Source organism: Canis aureus, chromosome 9 (assembly GCF_053574225.1).
Source record: "Canis aureus isolate CA01 chromosome 9, VMU_Caureus_v.1.0, whole genome shotgun sequence".
NCBI classification, from domain to species: domain Eukaryota; kingdom Metazoa; phylum Chordata; class Mammalia; order Carnivora; family Canidae; genus Canis; species Canis aureus.
Window position 1 is genome coordinate 71757862 of NC_135619.1, and position 19710 is coordinate 71777571.

The window sequence follows — 19710 nt, forward strand, 5'->3', positions numbered from 1 at the left end:
TTCTTATTCTCTATTTATCTCTCCAGGCAAGACGCCCCGTTTTCCTCGGCCTGTCTTCCTGTGTTAGGATCTTTGCTGGCCTCATCAACTCAGTCTCCCTTCCAGAATGCTTTCAGGTTGCCAGTACCTCTCATATTGTGACAGCAAAAACTAATCTCAATATTCCATGTGCAGTCCAACCTGCAGAGAGAAAGGGTTACATACTCCACAGCCTACACCACAAAATAGATGAGTCAAGGACCCTATCACTGTTCCTTGTCGAGTTCTTAGTTTTCATGAGCCATGTATGCAGTACCAACAAGCCTGCGTGGGGGTTTTTCAAGATGACTTGTGGAGATGTTGGACACTTATATGGAAAGTCCAGAAATCAGTTGTCAGTTGATGTCTGGCAAAGGCAATTCAGTGAAAAAAGTATTATCTTGTCAACAAACGGAGTTGGAACAATCAGACATCGATACGCAAAAAAAATGGACTTTGGCCCAGTCCTCACACTTTGTACCAAGGTACCTCTAAATGGATTCTAAATCTAAATGTCCAGCTGGGAAACTGCCGCAAGAGAACCTGCAGCAGTCTTCATGACCACTAGGTTAGGTAAATGGTCTGCATGAGTAACAGCAAAAGCACCCTCTGTAGAACATAAAACAAAACAAATAGAACTTAAAATTAAAAAACTGTTACTCTGTAAAAAACGATGCTAGGAGAGTGAAAGATGAGAAACAAATTTGGAGAAAACATTTGCACATCATAAAGCCTTGTCTTCAGAATGTGTAAAGAACTCTCAGAACTTAACAGTAAGAAAACAGATCTGTATTTTTAAGTGGGCAAAGGACTTAAGTAGACATGTCTCCGAAGAGGATACATAGATAACACACAAGCACATGGAAGGACGCAAAGCACCAGCAGTCATCAGAGAAATGCAGATTAAAATTACAGCAACATATTACTGCATATGTGTTCGAATGTCTGAAATAAGAAAACATTGAGGACACCAGAGGCTGATGGGGATGCAGAGTAGCAGCATTTCCCCTGCATTGCTGGTAGGAAGAAAAATGGTACAGCCACTCTGGGAAACAGTGCGACTGTTTCTTATAAAATCGAACATTTAACCCAGCAATCTTAATCCTCTATGTTTGCCCTATGGAAATGAAAACTTATGTTCCATAAAAACCTATATGGGGATCCCTGGGTGGCGCAGCGGTTTAGCGCCTGCCTTTGGCCCAGGGCGTGATCCTGGAGACCCAGGATCGAATCCCACGTCAGGCTCCCGGTGCATGGAGCCTGCTTCTCCCTCTGCCTATGTCTCTGCCTCTCTCTCTCTCTGTGACTCATAAATAAATAAAAATTAAAAAAAAAAAGATTAAAAAAAAAAAACCTATATGTGTGTGCATTGCTGTTTATGGCAGCTCTGTTTATAATGGCCAAAACCAATTCAGATGTTCTCCCATTTAATGGAGAAACAATTTGTGATATAGCCATACAACAGAAAACTGGCATGCAAAAACAAAAAACAAACAAGAAAATCCAGATTATTTAATAAACACAACTTGGATGAGTCTCAGAGGCATTATGTTAAGTGAAGGAAGCCTTCTTAAAAGGTTACATGCCATATGTTTCCATTAGTGTAGCATTGTCCAGAAGAAAGGGACTGAGCTGGAGGACACATCAGTGGCTGCTGGGAGTAATATGCGGAAGGTGGGGAGGTGGGGAGGTGCAACCACTCAGGGACAGCTAGAGGGAGTTTGGGGAGGGACAGAGGCAACCTCCGGATTGTAGCAGTGATTGCACAGATGTGTACAGGTGTTAGATTCATAAAAATGACATACATTCAAAACCGAACCCAACAAAAAGTTCTGAGAAACAAATATAAAGCTCCAGTAATTTGAATGATGAAAAATGATGTCTCATTATTATGTTCCTCCAGATTGATTTTATTTGTAGTCAGCTAAAGCTAGTCAAGTGTCCTGTTTTCTTCAAATGCTCAGTTAAACTGTTAGAAACCAATGAAGGAGGCAAAAGATTTAGAAACATTAAAGTATTCAGCATATGGCTTGAGAAATGAATAGTTCTCAGGTTGAGTTCATAGACTCCCCTTGAAGCCTGAGCATGGACTCTGCACCTGCTGTGTTCTAGGGACGCCTTGTAGTCAGAGATGCCCTTGCTTTTGTTATATTTTCTCTTCACTTTCTGGAATGCTGAAATAATTTAAAATTGCCACCCTGGATGCAGTCCTTTCTACTGAGTATTATTTCTGGTGGGAGCCAAAATGGTGAGATGATTTTCTCCAACAATCTCAAAGTCCCATAGTTAATTTATAACTCATTTGAAAACATTTTCCATCTGCATTTGGAGCATTTTTTTAAAGACTTTATTTGTTTGAGAGAGAGCATGTATACAAGGGTAGGGAGGAACAGAGGGAGTAGGAGAGAGAGACTCTCAACTCCACGCCGAGCACACAGCCTGACATGGGGCTTGATCTCACGACTCTGAGATCATGACCTGAGCTGAAACCAAGAGTCAGATGCTTAACTGACTGAGCCACCAAAGGCGCTTCTGGAGCATTTTTTAATAATGGCTTTATTGAGATATAATTTATAAACCACAGAATTTCACCCACTTAGAGTGTACAGTCCAACAGTTTCAGTATATCGAGTCTTGCCACCATCACCACAATGTATTTTAGGACATTGTGGTCACCCCAGAAGCAAGCTCTGTACTACTTAGCAGTCACTCCTGGGTTCCCCCAGTCCCTTCTCCCAGGCCTAGACAACCACAGGTCTGCTTCTGTCTTTATGGATTTGCCTGCTCTGCACATACCACGTAAATGGATCATAGAGTATATGGTTCTCCATGACTGGCCTGGTCTGTGTGACTTCTGCACCGTAGAGCACATGGCACCACTCTTTGAGGTGTTACATTGTTTAAGTCCCTCTGGGACAGAAGGACTGACTTTAGTCAGTCCTCTTCAAGGAGACACAGAGGTGTAAGGAGAGCAGCACTGGGCTGGGAAATGAGAACTGGAGCCCGCACACGATTTCCCTGGTGTCAACAAGGGTTATATTTAGGGAGAGAGGACCCGGGGAGAGGGGAGGAACCTTAATTACCTTCTGTATCATCTATAGTGTGAATTTTCTAACTTTAAACAAATACAACTTTAAGGGCAGACTAGGGAGCTAATGCCTTCTACTTTACTTTGTATCTCTTGATTTTAAAAAAATATCTAAGAAATCATGTATTTTTAAATTCTCAGTAGGATTGTTTATTTAAGTATTTCTCCCCAAAATTTTTCAGTTACTTTACAGAGTTGAGTCTGTATTACATACATACATACATACATGGTCATGATTATTTTTTCCAGTAATTAATATTCCTCTAGATCCTTAATCAGGTTTTTCTCCTTAAATTCTGTTTGTCGATATCAGAATTGCTGACTTGGTGTTCTTTTATTTATATTTGCCCTATAACTTTTTTCATTTTTAAAGTTTGAAGTTCGAATTATCCTTTCATTTTAACTGTCTAGTAGGTCACTAGTATTTTTAAAAATATTTTATTTATTCATGAGAGACACAAGGAGAGAGAGGCAGAGACACAGACAGAGGGAGAAGCAGGCTCCATGCAGGGAACTGATGTGGGACTCGATCCCAGGACCCTGATATCATGACCTGAACTGAAGGCAGATGCTCAACCACTGAGCCACCCAGGTGCCCCAATAGGTCGCTAGTATTACATGAGTACAGCTGCCTACAAACCAGGCCACGTGTGTTCCTGGGGGTACATTGCGACTTCCTGAGGCTATGCTTATTTGAGGATACCGTGGCCCTGATGGAGAGGTCTCTGAGTACAGGGAAGTGGCTATGGAGAATATCGAAGAGGGCAGCTTTCATTTCAGCAAGGCCACCAACTCATGGCCTAGCACCACCCCTCATCTCTCTGGTTATCTGTTTAAAATTAAAGACTTCACATGTGGTGTGCTGCTCTCACTGTGATGTATATAAGCATGTCTGAGTTGGAAAATTAGTCGAAATTTTTCTGATAGCAAGTAAATTTGATTTGGCTGAGTAGTTTGATCGAGTGAACAGGCTCTGCCAATTATGTTTTATGACAGACCTTTTTCATAAATTGAAAGAGCTTAGGGTTGGCTGGTGGCTCAGTTGGAAGAGCGTGCAACTCTTGATCTTGAAGTTGTGAATTCAAGCCCTGTGTTGGATATAGAGATTATTTAAAAATAAAATCCCTAGGGGTGCTGGGATGGCTCAGTCAGTTGAGCATCCAACCCTTGGTTTTGGCTCAGGTCATGATCTCAGGGTCCTGGGATTGAGCCCCACATTGGACTCTGCTCAGCATGGAGTATGCTTAAGATTCTCTCCCTCTCCCTCTGCCTCTCCCCCACTTGTGCACGCACATTCCCTCTCTAAAATAAATAAAATAAAATATTTTTAAAAAGAAAGCACTTAAGCTCAATATTAGGTTATATTTATAAATGTAACATACTTAATGCACATTTTTAATGCATGTATACCACATATAATGTTTCTACATATTAAATCCTTTGCAAACATCTCAACTTACCAGGAAAAATTCTAGATGCCACCTAAAAAATATACAACAGGTTACATCATTTTTTTTGGTTACATCATTTTTCTAAATATTTCTAGAATGTACACAAGCAGAAAAAATTAGGAAGCTAGAGTAATAGCAATTGCTTCTGCTGTCTTATTCTATATTTTCTCTCTACAATTTTAATGCTTTTTCTCATTTTTTTTCTTCCTGCCCCACGTTCTGGGTGCATATATTATCTTCAAATGAACTCAAAATTGTATGTTCTATTTTCATTGTCCTGGTTGCTACTCCTAATTCAGTATGACCCCTGCTTACACTTATTTTTTGTTGTCATTGATTTAAGGCTTCTCAATGTCCATGGCCTCCTCAGGCATCAGTATTCTCTTATCTCCCTCTGTTGCTCATAGACTAATACCCACACGCACAAGAGTTGGTGTATCTGCAATTTCTGTCCTAAGTTATAGACACACTTTATCTTTAAGATTTTATTTATTCATTCATGAAAGACAGAGAGACAGAGACAGAGAGAGAGGCAGAGACACAGGCAGAGGGAGAAGCAGGCTCCATGCAGGAAGCCCGATGTGGGAATCGATCCCAGGACTCCAGGATCACGCCCTCAGCCGAAGGCAGACACTCAACTGCTGAGCCACCCAGGCATCCCAATACACTTTCTTTAAAAATGGTTATTGATTATCATTGCCTATCAAATAATTAAACTCAGGCAATAAGAAATTTTACAGATTTTTACTTCCCCCAGTTTTTTAAAACCATTTTAATCTACAATTCTGTGGTATTAAGTACATTTTCAATGTTCAGCCATCACCACAGTCCAGTTTCAAAACATTTTCATCTCCCCTAAAGGAAGTTCCATACTCATTAAGCCAGTCTCTTCCCATGCTTCCCCCACCCCCATTTATTATAGTTTTTGTGTTTTTTGATGTTTTGACATCCTTGGGGGAACTTACTGGGTGGGGAAACACTGCCCCTCACAGAGCTAGCCCTCACAGAGCTAGCTAAGTCCTATAGACCATAAACGGTTGGTGGGGCCACCTTTCATGTACAAGCCAACCCACCCTATTCCACATCCCCAATACCTCCTTTATCTGACTCATAGTCCCCAAGCCAGGATTTCCCCTGCCTCAAGTTACCCCAAATGACTAGGGACAGCCCCTGCCCCCTCAAGCCTGCTGGAATTACTCAAACTAGCAATTCTGATCTGTTTACCCTGCCCTGCCTTTCCCTCAGAGACCCCAAGAAAGGCTGTGGCCTGTGCTTTCCCCTTGCTCCTTCCTGCCTCCTGACAACACTAGTGCTTCCCTAACACCATACCTCTTATGGTATAGAGGTATACACTCTATACTTAGACACACTTTAAGATTTTATTTATTCATTCATGAAAGAGAAAAAGAGAGGCAGAGACATAGGCAGAGGGAGAAGCAGGCTCCATGCAGGAAGCCTGATGTGGGACTCGATCCCAGGACTCCAGGATCACACCCTGAGCCAAAGGCAGACACTCAACTGCTGAGCCACCCAGGTGTCCCAATACACTTTCTTTAAAAATGGTTATTGATTATCATTGCCTATCAAATAATTAAACTCAGGCAATAAGAAACTTTACAGATTTTTTACCTCTTATAGGTGTTAACACCTATGCCTCCCTGCTCAAGGGGGAGCTGTGAGTAACATTAAACTTTTTAGTGGCATTGTCGTCACTCAGTTACCTTTATAAACTAAGACCCAGGCACAAATTATTGCTGCCACCCACGATGACACTAACCTATGTTCAGAAATGGACAGAGATCAATTATGTATTTTTTTAAAGATTTATTTATTTATTTATTCATGATAGACACAGAGAGAGAGAGAGAGAGGCAGAGACATAGGCAGAGGGAGAAGCAGGCTCCATGCTGGGAGCCCGACGTGGGACTCGATTGCGGGACCCCAGGATCGCGCCCTGGGCCAAAGGCAGGGGCTAAACCGCTGAGCCACCCAGGGATCCCCAATTATGTATTTCTTATTATATATCACAGTTGCTTCATTTGTTCTTTATCTTCCAAGTATTTTATAGTGCTTGCACTTCTCAGAGATATTGTCATTTTCCCCTGTGAGTTCATTATTTCCTTGGAACAGTCAATTGACTTGGCTAGTAATGTCTATTTATGCTGCAGATGAGTTTGGCCAGGAGCTTGGTTGGGATGGAAGTTACTTGGGGCAGAGAACCCTGTATTGCATACTAGATTCAAACATTCTCTTTACAAACGTTGAGATATGAAAACCAAGACCATGTCAACATGCTCTCTGTGCGCTAGTAATTCACATACTTCCTGAGTACCAGTATTTTAGGCAGAACAAACATTCTGAACACATAGTATGTATACCAAGAATTGTGCTGAGCATAACTGGCTATAAAAGAGGAATAAAACATGGTAGCCCCTCCCTAAAGGACAATCATCTGTGACATTAAATTGATAATACTGTAAAATACAGAAGAAACACATCAGCAGGGATAATTTTGTCTATCTTGGGGCCTCAATAAGCCCTTCGTTGAAGAGGTGATATGTAAATTGGTTCTTGAAGGGCAAACCCAGTGCCTTCATTTGGTCATGAGCATTGCCAGTAGATTTTTGCAATGTGTCACTGATGGTAACTAATTCTGTGCAACCGTCTCCCTGTCCCCTTTTCTTGCACCCATAGGACACAAGGACCTTCTACTCAGAACAGTCTTTTTTTTTTAAACACAAGTTCTCATGAAAAAACCAGTATTAGAAAGCAAATTTTTTCCCTCTGTTTCTTAGTCAAAGACTCTTTTATGCTCAAACATCCCACTGAGAGAGAGTAGAAGAGAGAACAGTCTGTTTACAGAAAAGAAAACTAAGATCCACAGAAGTTAGATGACTTTCCCAAGCCACAAAACACGTCTTTGAATTTGATCTCTTAAGTAAAGTGTCCTTTAGTATATATAGCTCCCTGATTTGTTGTCAACCATTCTGGTGTCTGTTGGGATCTAGGCAGATGGGAAACACCGCTTTCAATTCAAGTCAATACAGTTGCCAGTTACTGAGCATTTATTATGCTCAAGATGCAGAGCCAAACGCCTTAGCATTTAGTATCCTGTGTGAGATTTGTTGACTTTCCGATTCATTCATTCGTTTATATATTCATCATGCAGTCAGCATTTACCTTGCACCTACTACATCCTAAACTGTGTACTAAGTGCTGAGCTCAATTCATAGTAACACCTTATAAGGTACTGCCTTAAACAGGACATTTCTTAACATTCTCACTGAATTGCTCATCAGATGTTAACAGCTCCTTTCCTATTTTTGCAGCATTTTCTATTGCTTTGACACAGTTGATTTAGGATTTGGTGTTGTACCTGAAGTTCATAGTTATTAATATGGCCAGTCCCTTCATTAAGCAGATGAGGAAACTGAGAATGAGTGGGGAAATAAATGCCCAAGGATATAGATATCAATAATAAAGTATGGGCTAGAATCCATTTTTCATAACACCCTGGCCAAAGATATTTCTCATTTCTTACTCCTCTTAATTTCACGCAAGTGCCTTATTAAAGCTAGATGGCAGAGTTAAAAGAATGCCCCCAGAAGGGTCAGTCTTACCTCTTATCTACTTGTTGAAACCAAGAAAAAGAAAAGACAGTAGTTATAAAACTGGAGGACAGTGGAGATGGAGAATGGAAGTGAAAGGCATATTCCTACAGTGAAGATTTTACACCCAGGCTGGCATCTTCAGGAAATGCTCAGAAAATGAAAGAGAATACCCTTTGGTAGTTAATAATTATCACTGACTTCCACTTCAGGCCATGACAGAGAGATGATCATAGACTTGCTCTCTTGACCAAATAACTATGAAACTAAATAAAATACATGAAGCATCTGAATATATGGGTACTGAAACTCATATAAAATATTAAATTCTTGCTGTTTTGAGGCATTGACAGGTAGCACAGGACTGAATCTTGAGTGAAGAAACATAATAAGCCCCACGATGGCTCTGTCTTTCTGCCTGGGGCCTCCTTCTGGTTATGGCACAGAATGGTGGGACTCAAGCAGAAAATTGATCTTAATGAGTTCAGAAGGCAGATATTGGAATTTTAGGCTACTGAAATAGCTGGATATTGCAGGACAAAGAAATAGAGATGAGGAAGCCCTGTGGTAGGAGCAAGGATAGAGTTTTATGTAGGGATTCACTTTGTTTCCTAAGGCTGGCTAGCTGTGCATGTGTAGAATAAGACTTGTCTATGAGGCCTATCACAGATTGCCTGCTGAAGGGCTAAGGACTGAATGATGATGCCAAAGTTCTTGCAGTGCTGGGAGATATAAGAGATTCTAGTTAGCCAAATGAAGAGACCTCACTGAGCACCTTAGGCATTCAGTTGAGACCCCAGAACAGCCATACCTTAGGAGTGAGGACTATACTCTTGAGTAAGGGCCACACCCTGGGGCTAAGTTCAAAATGGAAATAGAACTTAAAAGGGAATTAATACATACACACTTGACTTCATCAAAAGAATCTGCTAGTAATTTACCTGCCTGCCAGGACAAATTCCATGCCTCTAAAGGAAGACAGTATTACCTAGACTATCTGCACTATGTCATCACAATGTCTAACATACAATCACGAGTTAGTGGACACATAACGAGTCAAGAGATACAGCCTCTACTTAAGGGGGAAAAGCAATCAGTAGAGCCTGAAGTTTGAATTTTCAGACAAGTACTTCCAAGTTGCTATTATACATACATTCAAAGACTTAGAAGGTGGATAGAATGAGCAAACATACAGAGAAATGGAAATTGTAAAAAATTTACTAAATAAGAATTCTAGTACTAGAGATGAAATACTAAAATTCACTAGATGAGATCAAAAGTGGATCAGAGATTTTATTAAAAAGAGTTGGTGGACTTGGATACTGAACAGTAGAAATCACCTATTCTGAAAACCAGGGAAATAATATTAAAAATTTTAACAGAGCCTTGGTGACTTTGTGAGATGATACCAAGAGTTCTACATATGTGTGATTGGAATCCAGAAGGAAAAGGAGAAAGAGAATGGGGCAGAAGAATAATGCTGGAATAAATAATTACTATAACCTTCCCATTTGCTGAAAAACTTTAACTTACATATCCAAGAATCTCAGCAAACCCCTAGCAGGAAAAATACAAAGAAAGCCACACTCCAGCACTTCATAGTCACTGGAAACCAAAGAAAAGGAAAATATTAAAAGTGACTAGAGGAAATATACACTATATACAGAGGATGATGATATAACTGATGGCTAACTTCTCATCAGAAACCATGGATGTCAGACAGTAGAATGACATTTATTTTTTAAGTGCTAAAAGAAAAAGTCTCAAAATTCTCTATTCAGAAAAAAAGCACCATCAGGTATGTTGACAAAATAAAGGTGTTTTCCAAATAAAAGAAAATTAGGGGATTTGTGGCTGATATACCTGATATATACTCCTCAGGCTGAGGAAAAATTATGCCAGGAAACTTGAATGTTTAGGAAGGAATGAGGAGTACTAGAAAGCATAAGTATGAGTAAATATAAGACTGTTTATTAAAAATATATATTTGCATATATATGTGTATATGACCTTTTTTTTAAGATTTTAATTATTCATGAAAAACACAGAGAGAGAGGCAAAGACATAGGCAGAGGGAGAAGCAGGCTCCACGCAGGAAGCCTGATGTGGGACTTGATCCCGGGACTCCAGGATCATGCCCTGAGCCAAAGGCAGACACTCAACTGCTGAGCCAGCCAGGTGTCCCTTGTATAGGACCATTTAAAGCAAAAATTCGTAACATGACATATAGTGACTATGTAATGCATGTGATGACTGTTGTGTATACTTTGTATACTCTACAAAAGTAAGGATGTGTATTGCAAACCCCAGAAAGACTTCTAAAAAGTAATGTAAAGAGGCATACCTAAAAGTCAAAAGAGAAATGAAAATGGAATTCTTAAAACTATTTACTCAAAAGAATGAAGGACAAGAGAAATAGAAAAACCAAAACAGACGAGACAGATAGAAAACAAATAGCAAAATGGGAGACCTATATCCAAACATATCAGTAAATTACATGTAAATGGACTAAATACTCCAGTTAAATGATAGAGATTGTCAGACCAAATGAAATGCAAGACTTAATCGCATACTGTCTTTAAGAGACACTAAATACAGAGGTACAAGAGGCTGAAAGTAAAGTGCAGTAGGCAAAGCAATGCTACCACCCCACCCTGATCCCCAGAAGCTATGAATATGTTACCTTGTGTGGCAGAAGGGACTTTGCAGATGTGATCAGAGTGATGCACATTGAGGTGGGGCACCTATCCTGATTATCCAGTGGGCCTGGCCTCAACACCTGAGCCCTTAAAGGCAGAGAACCTGCCTTTAAAAAAAAAAAAAAGAAAAAAAACAACAACAAAGAAAATGGTAACTATGGGAGATGCTGGACATGTTAATTAGCTTGACCATGGTGATTATTTCACAGTGTTTACATCTATCAAAACATCAAATCATACACCTCAAATATAAATTATACATATAAACACAATTTTTGTCAGTTGTACCTCAGTAAGGGTAGAAAAAAATAAAAGCCCCTCTCCCCACAAAAGACCCAGATCTGACCACAAGAAGAGCTAGCAGGGGAGACCCTTTCCTGGCTGTGGTCAAGAAGAGATGTTAGGGTGGGAGAAGGAGTTGTAGTGACACTGCTTTGCCAGCTTTGCACGCGGAGGACAGGGCCGTGAGAAAGGAGTGTGAGGGCCTCTTCAAGCTGAAAGAGGCCAGGAAGTTATTCTCCTTTGGAGCCTCCAGAGGGAAAGCTAGCACTTCAACACCTTAACTTTAGCTCAGTAAAACCCTTGAGATCTATGTCAGTCTTCTGACCTATTATCTCATGAAACTAAGATAATAAATGTGTGTTATAAGCTCTAAGTATGCAGTAATTTGTTATAGCAACAACAGAAGACCAGTATGGGGTGTAGATACACCAGGTAAATAGCACAAGAAAACCAAATGGCTACACTAATACCAGATAAAGTAAACTTAAAGACAAAAAATATAACCAGTGATAAAGAAGGACAATTTCATACCAATCAGAGGATCAATTCATCAGGAAAACACAATAGCCATAAAATATATGTACCTAATAAGAGCTCCAAGATACGTGAAGTAAAAATGGACAGAATGAGAGTAGTAGACAAATCCACAATCACCAGTTGGAAATTTTAAACCTTTCTTTTGGACAAGTACTCTGAGCAGCCCTTCTTCACTGTATCAATCATAGCATTCTCATACATTTATTCATTAGCATTCCAGTGCCTTCCTTTCTATACTCTGAAAGCCCTTCACGGACGTTAAGGACTGCTGTCCTCTTCTGTGTTCTGTCCCTTGGTTCTAGGACAAGGCCTGACTCTGCGGTGTCCATTCATTTTGAATGAAGGATTGGGAATGGGCCTCATCTCCATGACAGCCTGGTGGAGGCAGGCAGAGTCAGGGTGGTGAGCCCCATCCCCCACCTAAGGAAACTGAAGCCCCCGGGTCACTCAGTGAACCAGGGACAGAGCCAGTTTTCCAGTTTGCCTCACACATCTCCCTGACAGGCCCTCAGCTGCTGCCTGAGCGATCAGCGTTGGAGAGAAGTGTCTCCCCAACAGAGGTGCAAAACTGATACCAAAGTCAATATTAAACCTTCAGCCCCTATCAAAACAGCCTTCTTTCTCCAGAGGATCGATTAGGGTAGTTCTGAGTTCTCAGAGGTTTTTCACAGATGCCTTGAAGCCGTCCACACTGCCCCTCCCCTTGTTATAGCAGGTGGAGAAGCTAGGCCTAGACCTCCGAGGTGGCTGTGGCTGAGCAGACAGGCATTGACGGGTGGGGGAGCCAGCACCACCACAGGTCCCACCCCCAGCCTGCTGCTGCACCCTCACAGGAAGTGCTTCGGGGCTTGAGGCTGAGGCATGGGAGTTCCGGGTGGCTCAGTGGCTCCAGGCCGCCCACGCTGGCGGGGCTCTGCGCTCTGCGCCTCTTGTTTCTCTCTCTTCTCCCTAGGTTTCAGTTTATAACTGGGGTTTGTTTCCCCTTTATCTCTGGTTCAGCTTCCTTTTCCTGTTTGGTTTTAAGTAGAGTCTAAAAATCAAGTTGCTGCCCTCCGGGGGTCTGTGGTCCTCTAATCGACATAGCCTGTGGGGAGTACAGGACTCACCTCCTCAGGGTTCCCTGTGCTGAAGCCTTTCAGCCATGGCCACTGGGTGAGTATGGGGACCAAAAAGGGGACAGAGGAACATCAAGAGGAAACCCACAGTCAGAATGGTGTAGAGCTGAAGGAACCATAGACATCATCCCAGATCCCCTTGCTCTACTCATGGGGGGATCAAGGACCAGAGGGCCAGGGACTTAGCCAGGGTCACACAGCAGGTTAGTCACAGAGCCTGCCCACTCTCCTTCTGCGGATCTGTCATTACATGGGCCTGTGTCTCTTGATGTCTGTGATCTTTCATGGCTTCTGTGTTGAAAGCACTACTCAGAAGTCAGACACCCGCCTCAGATTGTAGAGTGGCTCTGAACAATCTAAGGGGGCTGTGGTTTGGCTCTGAGGGCCTTGGCTTTTCTCTCCAGAATGGCCTGAAAACATTCAGGTTGTTGTCTCTAAATACTGGGCAAAGCGGGGAAGCACCAAGGTTTCTTTTATAATAGAAACTTCATGAACTGACTAGCTTGACCTGCTTGAGAGACTGGTGACTGACTTAGGCTATTGGCCACTCAGACTCCCGCTGCTCAGTGTGTGTTTGGGTGGCAATCAGGCTATCCTGTGCATGTCTAATTGTGAGTGCTCTCTGTAAAGGTGGGGTGGCACTTCAGCTGTGATTCTTCCCACCCTGCGACCCCATGTTGTAAGATTGTAGGTGATAAGACTGTTGATCCTCTGGGATTTTTAGTGTTTATTTGATTAATTCTTTACAACTTTGTGTCTTAGCATGAAATGATCATCTCTCACCTTGCAAAGTACTTTACAGTTTCTAAAGTGCTGTTTCACCTGTTTTCTTACTTAGTTCTTTCAACCGTGTTGGGTGGATCAGGAAGGTGCTATTATTCCCATTTTGAGGAGGAGGAAGCCCAGCCTCTGGAAGGTGGTGGCTCTGGCCCAAGGTCACCTGGCTGGGAGAGGCAGGACAGGCGCACCCCGCATTTTTTCCGGAGCACCACACGGACACTCTGGAAGCCTTTGGCAGTGAGCTAATAAAACCGGCCCTACAGTAAATAGGTCTTGGCCGATACTCCTTCTGCTCAACAGAAGGGAGTGTTTGGTGAGGGGACGTAGCAATCTTGGACAGGCTGTTGGAGTCTCCTTTCTCTAGGCCCAGAGTCGTCAGGGCCAGGGAAACTCTCTTAATGGTTGGCTTTATTCCTGCTCCTTTGCAGCCGGTTTTCTATCATTTTAATAATTTTCCTGTAACTTTAAAGGGCTTGTGGGTGGAGCTGTGGAGAACAGAAAACTTTCATTTCAAAACCATGGGAACTTCCAGAGTGGGTAAGGATCAGAGTCATTTTCAGCTATGAATTATAGTGTGAGAAGCTCACGCAGTTTACTCTATCCTGTCAACTGCTGCTGCAGAAAAGCATATCTGAAATAAATGGGGAGGAAGCAAAACAATTTTTTGAAGAACTTTCAAAATAGTAAGAATCTTTTTTTTTTTTTTTTTTTTTTTAATTTTTATTTATTTATGATTGGCACACAGTGAGAGAGAGAGAGGCAGAGACACAGGCAGAGGGAGAAGCAGGCTCCATGCACCGGGAGCCTGACGTGGGATTTGATCCTGGGTCTCCAGGATTGCGCCCTGGGCCAAAGGCAGGCGCTAAACCGCTGCGCCACCCAGGGATCCCTCAAAATAGTAAGAATCTTAAGAGTTTTCCATCTTGAAAGGCCCTTAGAGCTGATCCACAGTAGATCATCCAGGTTAGTGGTGCTTTAGGCCTCTTACCCTCCACTTCAACCAAATTAACTCTTTTATCTTTTTAAAGTATTACTCAGTATTTCTTTGAGGGAAAAAGTGTGTATTGTTGCGATGTTGGTTTTGAAGTCTGAAAACTTCCCAGTGAGTCCAGTTCTGAGGTACACAGATCAAGAAATAGAGGCCCAGAGTCCAGGCAGGCCTGGGCTGGTGAATGAAGTAGTGGCCCAACCAAACGGAAACCCCAGGTGTCCTGCATCTCCCTCCCCACTCAAGGCTGGTAAGGCCGCCGCAGGATCCACAAGCACAGCAGCTAGAAAACCAGCAAGCTTTTTGGTTTGCTTCCTACTAGGATATAACAGGTATATAACATCTAGATTGTAGACACCATCGTGCCTGTGGTGGGGGTCCACGGGTCTTGGAATCATGAAAACTTGTCTTCTAGCCCCCACTCTGGCCATCCATAAGCCAAGAAACGTTTCCCCGAGTGCTTAGCTGTGGGCTGGGAGTGGGAGTGCGCTGAGTACATGGTAGTGTCCAGCCTGCCCTTGCTGGCAACGTTGCCTTCCGTCCTGTCAGCAGTTCTGAGGGCAGCAGGTCTTGTTTTTATTGCTTTCATTTCACAGAGGAAGAAACCAAAGCGGAGAAGGAGCAACCTACTAGGCGACATAGCCTTGAGCTGCTGACTCCAGATGCTTCGTTCTCTGTCCTTCTGCCATGACCAAGAGCTGGTCTCTGCTCAGAGATGCAGAGACACACAGAGTCAGGGAGATAGCACTCATAGGTGGAGAGCCTGTGAGTCTGCAGCTCCACACAAGACACACAGCGATGAGCACAGACAGGAAGAGCAACAGGGGTTGAGAAGTTGGGGCTGCTGGGAATGACTTTGACCTTGGGTGACCCTGGAGGATAGGGCATGATTTTTAGAAAGAAACCGAGCCAGCCTTCCAGTCAGTGTCAGCCAGAGGCTGCTCTAGGTGCCAGGGAAACAAGGGAACAAGACAGGCCGTCCTGTCCAGAAAACTGCACTGGGGCAGGGTAGGGAGGGGATGTAGTCAAGAAACCATAAACCAAAGATGAGAGAGAAACCAAACAGCGCCAGAGGCTGGTAGCAAATGACCGGGCCATCACCTCGCCTAGCACCCAGGTGGGGGACATGTATTCAGACACTCAGCTGTGAGGTCACGAGGCTGCTGTGCAAAAATCCAAAGATGGACACATGAGGCAGGGGCAAGTGGGGACAGCAAATGTAAAGGCCCTGACAGGAATGGTTTCCTGGTTTGGTGAGGTCAGGGGTCAGAGAATAAGGAGGGTGAAGCTATGTGAGCCAGGGGACAGGGAAAGGCGATAGAGGCCAAGAAATGGACAGGCCTTCTCATATAGGACTGGCAAGCCTAATGAGGAAGTAGATTTTATTTATTGTGTCATGGGAAGCCTTTGGGGGATGGTTAAGCACAGGGAAAGGCATCCCACAGAGGCTTAAGCAAAATCATTGTGGTCGCTGGGTGGATTAATGTCTGTCTGGTGGCAAGAGTGGAGGCAGGGAGACCTCCCAATGCATTTGCCCTCTTCCTGGTAGGAGGCGGTGATTGGGGCTGCGGATGAGGCAGTCAGTGTAGATGGGAAGAAGCAGGGGGCTTTGGGATGCACTTTGAGGCACAGCCTCCAGGACGTTCTGCTGGGTCAGATCCCAACTCAGGTGGCCTGTGGTTTCTTTCACCACAGCGTGGGGTGGGGGGCTTGAGGTAAGCAGCTGGAGGGCTAGTTGGGAGTTCTGGAGGATTTTTGAGCCTGTGCAGGACAGGCTCCCACTAAATGTTGGTGGAACCAGACTGCACTAAATGGGAACCAGCTGATCCCAGAGTGCAGCAGGAAGGCTGCGGAGAGAGTGTCTGCCCCTTTCTGGTAGAGCCTACTCATTCCAGTCCCTTCCCTTGTCTCCCTCTCATCATTACCGTGTTGCTTTTTTCTAAAGCCTTATCACCTTCCAACATACTACATAACTTATTTGTTATTTTTATTATTTATCTTTTTCTCCATGCCTGTAAAATGTAAGTTCCACAAGGGAGCCCAGACTTTTGTCTGTCTTGCTCACTAATCCAAAAACAATACACATTTATCCAGTTGCTGGATTTAATAAACTACTTTTGATGCCTGATGCTAGAGATGCCTGAGCTACCAAAGCTCCTGCTCAGTGGATGTGGCAGGGTGGAGAAGAGGCCAGAAAAGCAGACATCTTGCTTGTTCTCAGAGTGAAGGCACCAAGGCTCCCTGTACAGTCAGATAGTTGGCTCCTCAGACATGGTAATTACCGCTTGTTCCACTGCCTTGCAGATCTGGAATATGGAAAGGTGTGAGAAGCCTCACACAACATGAGTCTGCCCCACAGTCCCTCCAGCCCCCTCCTTTGCCTCTGTAGTAGGGCTTGGAAGACTGCTTCTAGGAGTAGCTGGCGTTTCCTTAGACGTCTTGTCCTCACAGGCGAGTCAGAGAGTCCCAGAAGCCTATGGTCAAACAAGCCCTCGGATATCACGTTGTTCAGTTGCTGCTCCCAGGGACATGTAGCCAGGTCATTTGGAGAGCTTCTTGAGACTTCTGTCTTCTGTTCCAAAGAACCCAATGTGCCCTCAATTGAAAAACATTACCACAATGATTCTAGGCCGTTCTCCTGGGACTATGTTGCATTCCTGGTGCGTCCTGGGCAGAAGGTGGCTGAAAACCGGTCTCATCCAATGATTTTACTTTTGTAGCTGAACCCCTAAAGGCGAAAAAGAAAAACAGCTACGCTTTCTAGAGTGTTTCTTGCCAAGCATTGTTCCAATCATGTGGTGGACACTGTATTTATCCTCATCCTCTGAGGTGTTGTGCTGTTAGTCACAGCTTGCGGGTAAGAACAGGGGTCAGCAGAGAGGTCACTCATTCCAGGTCACAGTGGTATCACTTGACAGAGTTGGATTTAAAACCAGATCTCTTGTGTTCTCAAAAGCTAAGCTTAGCTGTAGCCTCTTGAAGGAACTCCCCCCAAATTGCAGTCAAGATTCAGATCAGGGCCTCCTCGTTCCTGTTATCCTCTGTGGTCTCTGATTTCACACCGTTCATCCCACGAGAGAGGAGGACAGCTCTGTCCTCCTATGGCTCACCATGTCTGTCTCTGTCAGTCATTCATCACTATGTGCCCAGCGTGCAGCAGGACCTCTCTGCTTGTCCTCTATGCTTACTCAGATGTGTATTGAGCTGATAATATCAGGGGCTAAGCCAGGTCTCATTCCTGGGCTATTAATTTGCCCTTGGAGATAAGCATACTGCCCCAGTCCTTGGTCCTGCCAGAGATCTGCAGCTGTCCCAAGGCTGTGTTGAAACCCATTCTACGTCCACAAGTGATTGGAATCATATACTGTGAGGAAACGGGCATGTATTAGAATTTATAAATGGTTTTGAGGTTCAAGTAGCCCTAGTGTCCACATGGACTGTCAAACGGCTTCCCAAGGAAAGGTCTATGTTGGTGGCCTTGAAAGAAAGTGTGGGAAGTAGCTGTGAGACGGCTTCTAAGAATATCAGACTCTCTCAACAGTTGGCTGGAGTGTTTTTTCCAGATTCCACTAGCCTCCGCAGAGAAGTTGAGAGCAGCTGTCCAAGCATCTGGGCCAGTGGCATTATAACAGAAAAGGCAAACATCTTGATTGCAGGTGACGTAGTGATCTGATTCTCCCAACCAATTTGGTTGGAAGAAAAGAGATCTGGGCACTGAGTTTAGGCTTCATTCACCCAAAGCCTTTCTTTCATTCTGATGCTTATAAAAATGGGGCTCAAACAGTTAGCACTGAGTTTCTGCGTGTGAAAATATGCAAACCTCACCCACTGTTTTCTTCGCTGTAGTTCAGCCATTCTCAAATGTGGTCAGAACTGCCCTTTTAGGGATCTGTGAGTCAAAACTATATTTGTAATAACACTGAGACATTGTTTGCCTTTTTCACTCATCTCATAAGCGCTCGGTGGGATTTTCCAGAGGCTTCATGACATGTGTTGACATTGTCAATGTGACAGGTAATGAAATGTGTGCCTGTGCATTCCTGTGTTTTAAAAAATTCTCGGTTTTGATTTCAACTATGGTAAATACGGACAGACTGAACCTACGTAAACGAGCTTTTTGGCATCTCAGTAGTTTTTATGGGCACGAAAGGGTCCTGAAACAAAAGGATCTCAAGAACCACTTCTGTAAAATAGTTTATGTGCATGTACTACAAGAAACACCCACAGAATCAGTAAGCATCCAGTTCAAGACACCGGCTCCTATGGGAAGGGAGGGGTCCTGAGATCTGGGGAGAAGGTGCAACAGTTTCACCTGAGGTGATACCTATTCCCAGACTGAGCAGTGGGATTGTGGAAACCACTTCTCACAGGTATGAAATAGTTCAGGATACATGTTTTAAGTTGAAAACATAACATTAAACATGTTTCAAGCCTGTTGCCATTAAGGGGAGGAATACCAAGGGGAGAATGTACCTTTCCACCGGAGAGATCTGGTGGTAGTTTCCTTAATCTACTTTGCCTCTGGAAGAGGAGGCAGCTACCCTCATGTGCCTCCTAATGTGCTGGGATCCAATAAGTATCCACCATCACTTATGTCTGGTTCTCACTTGTTTGGTCTGAACCTAGTCATGAGGAAACAGTCCAGAACATGGACAGCCTACAAGACAGTTAGCCAGAAGGCTTCACACACAAAAGTCAACATCAACAAAAAACAAAAAATGGCCTACATTCTAGCTTAAAAGAGAGTAAGCAAACTGCCTAACCAAATAAGTGGATCCTGGACCTATAAAAATCAAAACATTTGGGAGATTAGATAACTTTAATTCAGGTTCTGTATTAGCTATTAGTAAAGTATTTTCTTAGATGTAATAATGGTATTTTAATTATACCATTAGAATGTCTTTATTTTTTTAAAAAGTGCTAAAAACCTTAGGATTAAAGTATCATGATATCTGTAACTTTCAAATAGTTCAGGAACAAAAACATAAGAGATAAGTCACGTGGTAATAAAAATGCTTTACTAAAAAAAAAAAAATGCTTTACTAAGTAAAGCAACAAAGTCCTGTTGTATGGTAGAAAGGAAGATCTGTGGTCTAGACACAGCCCATCCGCATAACACCACAGGACCCTGGGATACTCCCATT

The 19710-nt window shown here is 43.2% G+C and overlaps 1 protein-coding gene across 4 annotated transcripts in view; it reads left to right on the forward strand.

The window, feature by feature from the left end:
- Positions 1-19710, forward strand: part of EVL (Enah/Vasp-like) — a 147213-nt gene that overhangs the window by 61382 nt on the left and 66121 nt on the right. The window contains exon 1 of one of the 4 annotated variants that reach the window (XM_077910581.1): positions 12651-12835. The exons of the other annotated variants lie outside the window; for them this stretch is intronic. Within the exon in view, the coding sequence (XP_077766707.1) occupies positions 12825-12835 (11 nt within the window). The 5' untranslated portion in view covers positions 12651-12824. Of the gene's footprint in view, positions 1-12650; positions 12836-19710 lie in introns of those variants that run through there. 4 annotated transcript variants of the gene reach the window in all.